A 12,973-nucleotide genomic window follows, 5' to 3' on the forward strand; every position below is an offset into this window, starting at 1 on the left:
ATCTGAACGACTCTTTCAGAATACCAAGTCAATCGGTCGTTGACCCTAGTTGTAGTACTTTTACTCGGAAATGATGTAACCCTACAGGCCTGTTGAATGTAAATTACAAAAGGATCCATGCCCCCGAAACCTGTTGCACGTCAGCCTCCATTCTTCCTTCCTTCCTTTCCCCCCCAGCCCCCCTGTTGTCTTGGCCATAATTTTTTGAGGAGAGAACAACCTTGGCAGACATACTTGTCAAAATCTATTGCCGACAAGCCGATTGGTGGTTGTTAAGGGAACATACTCTGTGCTTGTTCATTTGGTTCGTCCTCCGGCACTTTCTGTCTTCGGCAAGATCGATTAGTACTCGAAGTTATTGAAGATGGTGGTTAAGTGGTCATAGATAGAGGGAAAGCCAGGGGGGGTAGCTTTGAAGCTCTTGTTTTTTTTCCCCCCCATCGATTTGGTTTCAAGATGACGGAAAAGTTTAGAAATACATTGGGACAGAAGAAGAGGCACGAATCGAGGTACGAAGAGTCACGATGCTTACTGGTTTTTAAAATTCGGTACAACAACTTGTTTTCTCGTCCTTTTTTTTCCCCCTTTTGTTTTTCTAAATTAAATCAGTAAATTGCAAACTCTGCTGCTAGTCAACTCATGAAAAGAAAAAGACCCTCAGTGTTCCATTGTGGCAGAAAATTACATTTTAACAGCAAGGTGTTATTTTTTGGTTAGAAATGAGAAGGTGTGTGTACATATCTGCCTGTAGGTGAATTGTACCGTTTGTTTTGTTTTTCAGTGGTGCGCTAATTGGTTTTTAGAAACCAAACTCTGTTACAAGCCGCAGTTTACATGAAGGACAGCTGTCAGTGGTTGGTGTGGTTTTGTTGTAGGTACAATCATGTCTGAGATGGGGAGGTTCATTTGAGGGTTACAAGAACAGCGATTCTATTATTTACTTCTTCCATGCTTACCTGTCTCCCCACAACCTGAAGCACTCTCATTCTACTGTGCCTACCATGAACTGGTCACCATTTAACACTGTGTGCCTGTACAGCTCTAAGACCAGCCCTTCCGGTCAATGCCCGCCCTTTTCATTCTACCACCCAAAGTGCCTACATCGTTCGTCTTTTGTGTGGATTATTTTTTCGACTTAATTCGATCGGAACCGTTCCTTCATCTTAAGAGTTCATTTTGATAAAAAAAATGTTGATACTAAAATCCCAGTACATTGTTGTTTATTAGCTTGACTGAAATAATAGAATAGGTGTATGTGACAAATTTTGATACTGTACTGTACTTACCGATTTAACTTAAACTTATGTGACTCGTTATTGTTAATAAAATACAAAAGACTGAGGGACCTTAGTATCGTAACGTAGAGGAAGGAGTAGATTTACATCACTCTCCTTCACCTGTCTCCATGCTACATCTGCACTCAAATTTACCTAGCCTGCAAAAGCTGGTAACAGTTTAGCACTATGCCTCCATCGACCTGTACTTCACGATGGTTCATCCACTTGAACGCACTTCTGAATCTACCATTTTTGGTGGTCTAACAAGAAGAAATTAGTTTCATAGATCATTAGATAGCCCCTTCCCCTCCCCCCAATAGTCATCTCTGCCTGTGATATTATCTGTAGATCTGTAGAAGTTGTCAAGCTGTATAGGTTACCACTTTTTTAGTGTTCACCCCTATGGTGACCTTTGACACGGTCACCATAGTAGCGTGTCTTTGTCTGGTGAAAGTTTGTTGGTTTTTAGACTTTGAGGTTGTTTATCTGTTCATTACATTGGGTACTTGTGTTGTTCTTATTGTTTACCTGTGTTTTGCATGTGTTGGAAGGTTCTGGACAAGATAAGGCACATTAAACAAGTTTAATATTCATATTTATATCATTGTTTTCTGTTTTGCTTCCAGCGTGTCTAAAATTCTCTTACAATGTAGAATTCTCACAAACTCCAGTTCTATTGTGCAATTGTATTGGCAAGCATGTCAGCAATTTGTCTGTACTTGAATATACAGAGAGCAACACATATTTTGTTGCTGTAAGCAGTTGTACAAAACTGCCAAAAGCTTTACAAATCCTGTTTTCTATGTTTTTTGTGTGCATTTTTATTCCGTATTCAAGGCTCTTTTCCCCCTTATTTTCACACAAACATGTGATTTAAACTCTTTCCCAGATAGCCTGCATTCAAGTAGATTGTGTTGAAAAGCCTTTAGTGTTGTTGTTAGCGCTGAAATGATTCAGAATCGAGACAAAAGCTTTCAAAAGTCACAAAGGACTGTTTACCGTATAACACGACAATAGCCAGATCAATATACAGGACAGATCAGTTAGGAGAAAAATAACTCAAGGTGATATGGGATATCTCTTGGCTCTAAAAGGAAAGTTTTCATCAAAAAACAGGATGTAGGAATGTTAACTTTCTTGGAAGGATTATTTGGACTTGCTTTTAGCTGTTGATGAATAACAATAAGTCATGCAGATCTAAGGGAAAGAATTGTTGTGATCAGGAAATGTGGCTTCCCTGTTTATGTTCATATCAGGAAATTGAGAGAGAGTTAAGATCTCACAATTATGGAAGCTGTTGGTTAAAAACTTGTTTAAAAAATACATTTTCTTGTGAAATGAGTCTCTTAAATAAGTCTTCAAGTCAATATTATAAATTGACACCTGGCACAAATTGATATATTTGCAAAAATAGATAGATTTTTTTTAATCTTTTCTATAAAAGTGAAATAACACTGTCTGTTTTCAAACTGGTTGATTTTCAAGGTATCATCCTAAGTCTGCAAGCTGAATTTATAGAATTGGATGCTCCATGAAATTGAGGTCCATAAAATTATGATTTGACGCCAAAAACATATACCTAATTAATACTGTGGGTCAAGGGTATGCATACAATGTCCAGGAATAATTTAGTGTTAACATGTTTGTGTAGCAGTTTTGAAAGTTTTTGACTGCTATGGTTGGTATTCACACTTGCTAAAATGGGGTCTGCTTGACTCTTTCCATTCCTTGGCAAAGATAGTATAAATTCACTGCCATAATGTCTCTTATGTCTGTGTGTGTATGTGTATGACACCCCTGTAAACATGATATCTAAGAAGTGCAGAATGGTTGAACTTAATGTTTAATATGGAGATCCAATTTGGTGCTGTTCCGAAACCCTATTGAAATTGGTGGAGTTCAAAGGTTATTTTTGTTTAAAACATGGAGGTCAAAAGTCTGAAACTTTGTAAACAGAATTTAACTCCAACAGTAGCATGAATTGGTTGAACTTCATGCTTGGTATGTAGGTTACAACTTGGTGATTATTACAAGAACCCTTTTTTTTTTGTGGAGGTCAAAGATCATTTGAGGTCAACAGAAAAATTTAGCAAGGAATCACTAAGCCTTTACACTTGTTCTCTGTTTGTTTTCTTTGTAAGGCCCATGCTCCAATGGACAAGAAGTTCAAGCTCTTACCTAATTTATTCACATGGGGTTAAATTTATAAAGCCCATATAACTTTAGTAACTGTGGCTGCCAAATCTGTCAGATATTTTAGGATATTTACATCACACCTCACCTACCTGTCTCCCATACATACACACTCTGATCTACACTAGCCTAAGAACTGGTAAAGTTCTTGCACTGTGCTCCCCAATGGTCACTGCCACCCCCCCTCCTGCACCCCCTATGGTCACTATCCTCCCCTTTTCAAATCTACCATTCAGAAGTCTATACAGGATATTTTACCTTTGTCTTACGGCTGGTTTTGCATTCTTTGTGGACTCTTTTGAAGTCAGTAAGAAGCTTACTTCATTTCAGTTTTTCCTAAGTAGTCACTGCTTTTAAAGTTTCCTTAAATTATTCATGTTTTTGAAAACATGGATTTTTTCACTTTCGTGATCGTGTACAGTTTGCATATATATTTGCATACCTGTTGTGCAAGATCGTGGTGCATTAGTCATATCTCTGGGTTAGTAAGGATGTTAACTTTTTATTTTTCTTCTCTCTTCCAGCTCTGCATGCCGAAAGGTCTCACATTTAGCACCCAGCACCAAGATCGGAAACCCAAATTTCATTCCTTTGTTATCACTCGTGAGGACAGGACCCAGGTCTACGGGGCTGCCTTAACTTTCTTTGAGCTGGTCACCGACGAGAAACTATGCACTCAGTTCAATATGTTGCAGGGGAAGTTCTCGGAAGAGAACACACTGCGAAAAGTCAGTACGGGTGACATCCCACAAGGGGTGGTCCTGGAGAGCGTGTCTCCAAGAATGGGGCGGCGTTTCTCGCCGAGACACAGACGATCGTCGAGCCCATCCATCCAGGGGCTTAATTCTCCCCGTTTCCGACGGAGGGGTAGTCCTGCCCACCAGGGTTGGAATATGCAAAAGGCGAACACGTTGCCGAGAACTAAAAGCGCCGTCAGGCACTACGATATCATGAAGGACGCCCTCTTTGTCTCCAAGTGCATCTGTTTAATCTTGAAGATTCCACTCGTCAGATCTTGCCAACAATTTCTAGAACAGCTGTTTGAAATAATCCGCACTCGGAATCCCGAGACGCTTCCAATCGAGAGTTACATCTATAACATACTATACGAAGTGAGCCTTCCTCAGCCCGGCAAGAGTATGGAGTTTTTCGGCCCCGTCGGCAGGATAGCCTGTCAACGTCCATCGCTTTGGGAGCTCCCCCTGTGCGAATACTCTATGCGAGAGATGTTTGAACTGCTAGGACCAGAGAACGTTCTTGAACTCCTGACTTGTGCTTTTCTGGAGAAACAAATTCTATTACTTTCAAAGGGTGAGATTTGTTAATGAATATTCATCAATTGTATGTAAATTGTTTGCATAAATTTCCACAGCCAGCTGAAGCCAAATGATCAAACGCTCATCCCCCTACCTCAATCAGTCGAGCGACATTTAGACATTTGCACTCTGCCATTAAAATCCCTGTAAAACCACAATTGGAAACAGTCTCCTTTTTGTGAACCCCTCTCTCAGGCTACAACCTCCAGCCCTGGAGCGTTGCCAAGAACATAAAGGTGCAGAAGATTGTGGTAACCGAGCAGAGAAAAGTTTGAATACCACATCTTTAGACCAATATCAGAATTGTAACCAGCAATGATGAAATAAGATAGAAACTTGAAAGGATTTGAAAATGAAACAAGAACAATATGTCTCATCCATTTTGTGGGACACAAACTTTACTTGATTTAGTTCAATAGTCGATGTCTTTCTAATGAACATTACGAATGATAGCAAGTCGGTATAATTTAGTGTCAGTATTCTTTTGAGATGCTTTGGCAGGCCTGAATTTTTTATTCATTCAAAAAATTACATTTGGTTTGGTTAGTGTACACAAACGTCTAGATCTATACTGTTTTCATCTTTATAGTCTGTGTTCAGCAATTTGTCCATTTGACTTAGCATTTATTGTTTTTGTGATGCTGGATAAATTATTCCCTGGGTAGTGAGCAGATAGGTTTACCTGATCGATCGAGTTATGTGCAGTGTAACACGGCTTATTAATAGAAAGTTGCAAAGTCGACGATACAACGAAAAGATAAACCGATGCTCTAAGCAGTAGTGACCTGATCCCTTACGAGCCATCTGTTTGTGTCGAAGATTTCAACTTCTAAACACAGCACGTTCAACCATCCTTCCTCGCGCTTATGGCAGGATTGGTAGAATTTCAATTAGCCGCCTCATTCACTCTCTCTTCTCCGTCAAATGAAAATTTCCTGCACGGCGGTCATCAAAGTCTTCTCGGTGTTAGGTATCGGAGATAAGGGATTTACCCATACCCAGGGCAAGCTGTGCAGGTCACTAGAAGCTTGGATTAAGAGAGATTGACCCAAACTTGATTAGCTCTAGCCCAAACACCTGAAGGTGCTCAAATGAGCCCTTCTGAGAAACGATAAAAATAACGCAGTACCCGGAGATGGCCCCCCAATTGGGACTGGAAGTCCCTAATATTTAAGCAATCTGATAGTTTGTTGGGCATCCAGGATTCGTTTCCTCCGTACCTCTAGAGAACGGAGGGTATTTTAAGTCGAAGAAAAACAGATTGATTTTTGAATCTTCCGGTCAAGTAAGGTTCATGTGAACTTTTTCCGTAGGTCAATATCTCAGGTTTTTTCTCGAATGATTTGAGATTTATATTTGTCAACTACACTGGACACTACGAAGGGAAGATAACACAGTGAAAAATTGCTGTCTGTCAATACATCGGAAGCAGTGCATAATCTACGAAAGAATATTATATTCGAGTTATTTTGAAAAAAATGATAACAGATCATTTCCACTGTGTTATCTTCGTACTGGTGCTGTGGGTGAGTGGATAAAGGCGGTGGCATATTGAAGCAATGAGGCTTAGCAATCGGGAGATTCGGGGTTCGATTCCTGGCCGGGTCATAGTAAGGTGGGTTTTTTCATTCAAGAGCAGTCCATGGTTTACCCATCTGAAATGACTGTCTAAATTGAAAAGATGCCAAAATTTGAGTTAAATGTTGAATTGGAAGCCACCCGACATGTAAGTTGTAATCCATAAGCCCTTGTGGGTTTCTCCCACATTTTTGGTCGCTTAAGCGTCGTAAAAATAACCTGATGATTATTATTATATCTAATGAGAGAATTTATATACATACTAATGCATACAATGTTGTGCAAAGAATAATGAAGTTATAGAAATAATTTAATTGGGATCATTCCAGGAACAGGTTTCAAATATCCATCCAAATCTGAGGTATTATGGTTGTTTGAAAAACACTTTTACAAAGCTATTCAAGTAACGTTCTCAGTTAAGTAGGATCTGGTTTTCTCAATCAACACACTGTTACCTTGCTTTAACTTGTTACAGAAAATCAATCACTAAAAAAAAGTAAAAGCTTATTCCATGGACACAGAAAGTGTTTTACTTATTGACAATGTAAAAGAAACATCATGACAGTCACTTGACGACGCCCCCCATCTTCTTCCCCTCCCCCCTCAGATCAAATTTCGTGCCACACAATTCTCAAATCAACATTAAAAAACGAAGAATCATGAAAACAAGATTGGCATCCAGTCTGATTATTGTCTGCAAAGTTCAAAATGTCTTTGGCTGGTGATAGAAGACAAATGATCACTTGACATAACTTTTCAGATATTTATGAATTTTGTTTTTTTCCTCTCCCTGCTCTCGTAGACTACAACCGTTTGATGTTAGTCGCAGAATGCCTGACGGCGTTACTCTTCCCTTTCCTGTGGCAACATGTCTATGTCCCTATTGTGCCTGCATCCATGCTCCATTTTCTAGATGCTCCGTTCTCTTTCATCATGGGCCTCCATCTCGACGAACTTTTTGAAGAAGAATTTGAAGTGCCCAACCAGGTTAGTATTTTGATCCCCCCTCCCCCCCCCCAAAAACAAGTAGGAATTGATTCCAAGTGACTTGCAAATGGATTGAAATTTTCTTTTACAACCACAAGCTCTGTCAGATTTGCATTAGTACCTTTGTATAAAAGTTACTAATTTTTGGTTTGTCTTTACCCCTCTCTACGCCCCTCCATCTCCCTACCAGCAAAAACATGATTATGAAGGGATTTGGGACTAAATAAGAACAGAAACATAAGAGTACAGGACCTTTTGCTTAGGGAGAGACTGTTCTTTGTTAAATAACAATAAAATATAAAATAAAAAAATTAGGGAATAAAATTATCTCAAATGTAAAAATAGGTTCTTAGAAATGACAACTTCAGACTCACAATATTTATAGTTTATATGAGTCCTTGTTTGTGGTGCAGAAATTAATGGGATTTAAAAAACAGTATTTTGTCAGCAGCTTATGAAACGTTCACTGATTTGTTTTGCAAGACGTTTATTTTTCTATAAAGAATTACTTTAGTCAGAGTTCTTGAAAAGCCCTTCATGAATATTATCTATGAAAAAAATACTTGAAAAAAATAATATAAACAAGTGAAAGCAAAGAAGGCAAAAAAATAAATAAAATAAAAAGTTGTTCCATCCCTTAGGCGATAATTCCAGTGGGATTGCAAACATTTCCATTTAGTTAGCGTCTCGTGAGTCCGCACAGATTTCTGTCTTCTGCTCTTCAAGTTATTTGAATAAATAATGTAATATTCATGCAGCAGTTGTGACTCTCTGACATAGTCCTTTTCTGTGAATTGCAAATAAAAATTGGGGGACAGAACTCCAACAATGGTAGATTTATTCTGAATATGCTGGGCTTCCTGCTTACAGGTGGATCTTTGTCTTCAATAAAATAATCGACATTCAAGTCAAATTTTCTGTATAGTGTAATAGATCCCAAATTAACAGTTTCTGGAACATACAAACAACAAATTAGCTAATTTTAATTTCTTTTAAAAAGAGATTCAAAATCTTATTTAGGACATTTGGATACTTGCTGGTATTGACCAGATGCAAATTATCTGCTTAGTGTAAATAACTTGCAACAGACTTAAAGGGCTTGTGCTTTAATTCTGGGATTTTGGGGGGGGGGGGCCCATCCTCCCTATAACTTACCTAACCTTGAAACTTACATATCTAGCATGCACATGGATCTTTTCACTATTCTTCTATGCTTACAGAGTGCATTATAGGATAGGACGGATATAATTTTAAAAGAAAAGGGACATAAAAACAGAAATTTTGCTAATTTTTTATTGGAGGGGGGGGGAGCTTGCATACCATAAAACTTGACTTTCGACTTCAAATCACAGCGACCAGTAATTTCTGAGGGTTAAATCCACTTGCCAAGGTTCGGGTGACAGATGGAGTATGGGTTTCAAAGTTCCCATCATCATCTCAAACCTAGTTACCCCTGTGTCTTATCTGTTAGTATCTAAAATCATGCTGCAGAAAAAAGAAGAGAAAAAACACACACACAAAAACAATCACAAGAAAACCTTATCTTCAACTTTATTCCCAAGTTTGCAACTGACATTTGAACATCTGTGAAAATTTTTCTTGTAGAAGTGAATATGTTATTGATAAGCTCGGCAAATGTTTTCTTGTTGTTATGGAGATTTGTCCAGGGCCTTCCATTTGTGTCGCCACCGAAAATGGGTAAAGAGTACTTTCGACGGAGGAGAGCTTTCGTGAATCATGGAGCACAGATGTTTGTTCCACTTCGATTTGCTTGGTTAACTTAAAGCAGCAATCATTTGTTTTTGTTTTTGGTTAAAGTTTAGATGGGATATAAAATATTTTGTTCTGTCTTGTTTCATAATTTTTGTTCGATTGTCATGAGCTGCCATATGGCCATAAAATTTTGGATCATGTACAGACATTCGTTACAGGCATTTTCCCAAGCAAGATTTGAACAAGCAAATATTTAACAATTCTGTTGAAGAAACACTGTACTGGGAGATTTAACATGGGGGGGGGGGGGGGCAGGAGGCTGGGAGGCAGGGGTGGAAGAAAGCATATTGCAGTGTGTTATTAATGCTAAAAGGTCATTCTCAAGACAACGTATAAGGAACTGCAATGATATGCTAATTTCGGACAATAAAAGAAAGGGAACAAAAAAAAACTTTGTACACATATATATCATATTTCATACATATATCACTTGACTCCCAAATAAAGATTCTCAGAAAGTCTAGCTTTTTCATTTGGAAACACTGGGACCGTATAGCATTTTGTAAGACACAACATGCAGAGTACATGCACAAAAGCTAAACGCTTATCAAATTAATATCTTGATTTGTTTACCTGTATCACTGGACTACCAAATAAATTTTTAACTCATCTATCTGAATTGTTCCAGTGGTGATGGTATCCCATTTCCCATTTCGTGAATGAAAGTAACCTTCCGTGCCGAATAATTTGTTTTATATTCGAGGAAAGTCATTAATCTGTATTTGGTATTACAGCTCTTTTAATATACGGTAATTAACTTCCTCAGAGTTCTTGTTACCCACAATGCTTTGCTGTGATAACAACAACCCTGTAGGTAATTAAAATTTCATGAAAGGAAATTTTTTTTTACTCTGCAGAAAAATCACATCAGGAGACGTTCTTCAATGAAATATTAAAAGACTTGTAATGTGATTTTTTTTTTTTTTTTTTGGCCGTCGGTGTTGTTGGTACAGTGCATATTGAAGAAAATCTCCTTCCTGGCAAAATTGCAGCAAACAAGATTAATTTATGTATGCTTATAGGTGTAAATGTGTATATAAACGTGATCAGGTGGTGATTTAGCTCCTTATAGAATAAAAATTAAAACAAAACTGAAAAAGAAAGAAAATAAATTCTCTAAGGCTTTGAAATTAAGGAGAGCAAAACAAATTCAATCTAATTAAAGTACTTGGATGTAGAAATTTGAGCAGACAAGCAAATAAATTGTTTCTTCAGATTGTTTGACAATTTGTGGCAATGGAAGAAGACGAGCAGTTCTATCTATTTATTCAAGATGTAGAAACAAACAAGGTCATTGTTGACTCGAGTAAAAGTAAACAAGCATGGCGGGGAGGGGGGTGGGGGGATTAAACCGTCAGTACAAAGACTGAGAACAAAAGTGATTGCTCGACTGGTGAGATGAAGGATGGCGGCGAGTGAATTGTAACTTTATCACTACGTTAGTTTTATCTTCTGCTTCTCCATCTATCGCAAAACTAACACTGCTCAAGCTGACAAAAGTTCAAGGAAAAGTATTAAAGAAGATAAATAAATGAAAAGATTACCAAAATAAAGAGAAAAAAAGGGAAAAAAAGGATTAAATAAATTAGAAGAGAGCTGGTCTTCTGAAGCTATATATAAGAATATAAAAGCAAAGCTATAATATTTTTTATCTCAGGTCTCTTTTTTTCTTATCTTTAAAAGATTCTTAAGGATTTTTTCGGTGGGGGAAGGAGGGGGGGTGGGTGCTGGTTGCTTTTAGTGTTAACGAGAGGGTTATTGAGTTCAGAAATGTTTTGTCAAAACGAGGATGTAGGTGAATGATCGTTGAAGGACAATTATCTCGAGAGCGGGAGATTTCTCACTCGGTTATTATTATTATCACGGTTTCCTGTGACTCAGCTGTATTTGCTTTTGAACTGATATACTCGATGACAGAGCAAATGTTGACAAAGGTGTTTTAGAAATGAAGCTGGTGGAAGTGAAAAATTTATCTCAAGAAAATTGAGCCAGATTACAAAAAGGAGAAATAAAGAAGAAGGAAAAAAGAGAGAGAGCAAGAGAGACAAGATGGAAAAGAAAAGCGCGCTCGGGGAAATCGTCGCAATTTTGTAAGGTTATGCCGTAACTCATGCACGGAGTGGTAACATGCGGTGACTGTCATGGGGATACATAGCGCGTGCACTGAACTCCCAGGTAATACCGTAAAGGATTCAGCATTGCCTAGAACTATATATAAAAAACGGTATAATTTATGAGAGCTCATACTTGTTACCCAAAACGAAAGCTTTGAAAAAATAAAACCTGCGGTAATATGTTGGCTTTCTTAATTAAACATGCGATCAACTCGCATCTTGAAGCAGCTGGGTGGGTTTGATAATTACTAAAGTTACAACGCATGTCTTCCCAAAATAGTCATACAATGGGTTTCTTGCGATATGAGTTCCTTTTCCATATCGATATATCATTTACCTTTTTTTCTCTCCCACAAATGGAATAGCTAAGCCCATTTCCAACTCTGCAGAGGTCGTCACAAAAATGATTATTTTTTTTTCCATTTTGTTTCTTGGCGAAATCGTTGATTCATGACGTGATTCATGTTACTATGAGCTCAATTATTTGTAAGATGTCTAAATGTTTAATGTTCTTATTTTATAGTCTATTAATATATGATCATTTTGGGTAGACTGACGGGGCAAAAGGTACCTGGATCCGAACTTCTGTTTATAGTGTTCAATCAAGTCATCTTGTGCATTGTTCAAATTCTAGCTAAACAAGTGAAGTGCTGGCCAGCTTGCACAAATAGATGCAGTATTTAGGCACTGTGTCAAAGAGAATAGCTGCAGCAGCTGCAAGTTTCTGCTCAGCTAGGCTGAATCAATATCAAAGAATAGAGATCATCTCTGCAGACCTACAGCTTGTGCCTATTGTGTCAATCTGTGGCGCATAACAGAGTGTCCTACACACAGCATGGCTGCAGTAGGCTGCAGCCTCCTTAGCATCCTACTTTTGACATGGGTACAGGTAGCTGGAAAGTGAACTAATCACTGGATGGCAATTTAAGAAACCGACAAGCATCGAGAAATGCCGTGACTGGCGCAGTAAAATGTTGAATCGTTAGTGACCGTTATTTTACTTTATAGAAATTTTTGGGACCAAAAGTGATGATACCTTTAATGAGTATTAATTTTGAGTTGATTTGGATCAATTATGCAGCACTAAATCTTCATCAAATCGCAGTTTATTTGTCCTTGAATCGGCTATCAAAAATTCAATTAAAAAGTTGGGAGTTTGTTTTGAAGATTTGCATATTTGCATTTCATTATCATATGATACATGTGGACACAGAAGAGTGTGGCCTCCCCAGTAGAAAAAGAAAAGTTAAAAATAGAGTAAAATTTTGTTTTGAAAATTTCATATTTCAATTTCATTAACATATGAAATACATGTACACAAATAGCTGTGTCTCCTGCAGTAGGAAAAGAAAGTTTAAAAAAAAGTAAAATCCTGTAATATGTGCTTGCTCTGTAACCTTAACTTGGTGCAAAATGATAGTTTTCATCAGCTTGGTATGATCCAGTCACGAGTAATACTCAAGTGAAATTGGTGACCGAACCTAAAATGTTGTTTTAAGCTGCAAATTCAATCAGCCCACTTTGAAGGTTCGTTCATCAGTTTTTGAAACGATAGAGATATTTTTGAAAGAAGCATAGTTTAAGTTTGGAGTTCCAAAAGTGGACCAATTTTGTCATATTTTTGCTGGTGTGACTCGATACAGACTTGTTCTTTATTGTTCTGTAGAAATCAACCTCACAGGCCCCTCTCAGTGAGATGTTTAATCTCCCCCAGATAGCGAATGACAAAGCAAAG

At 37.9% G+C, this 12,973-nt stretch overlaps 1 protein-coding gene across 1 annotated transcript in view; it reads left to right on the forward strand.

The window, feature by feature from the left end:
* LOC139976270 (DENN domain-containing protein 5B-like) overlaps nucleotides 1–12,973 on the forward strand; it is an 80,190-nt gene that overhangs the window by 34,742 nt on the left and 32,475 nt on the right. The window contains exons 3-4 of the mRNA XM_071984949.1: nucleotides 3,995–4,781; nucleotides 7,167–7,351. Of these exons, the coding sequence (XP_071841050.1) occupies nucleotides 3,995–4,781; nucleotides 7,167–7,351 (972 nt within the window). The remainder of the gene's footprint in view (nucleotides 1–3,994; nucleotides 4,782–7,166; nucleotides 7,352–12,973) is intronic.

This window comes from Apostichopus japonicus, chromosome 1 (assembly GCF_037975245.1).
Source record: "Apostichopus japonicus isolate 1M-3 chromosome 1, ASM3797524v1, whole genome shotgun sequence".
Lineage (NCBI taxonomy): Eukaryota > Metazoa > Echinodermata > Holothuroidea > Aspidochirotida > Stichopodidae > Apostichopus > Apostichopus japonicus.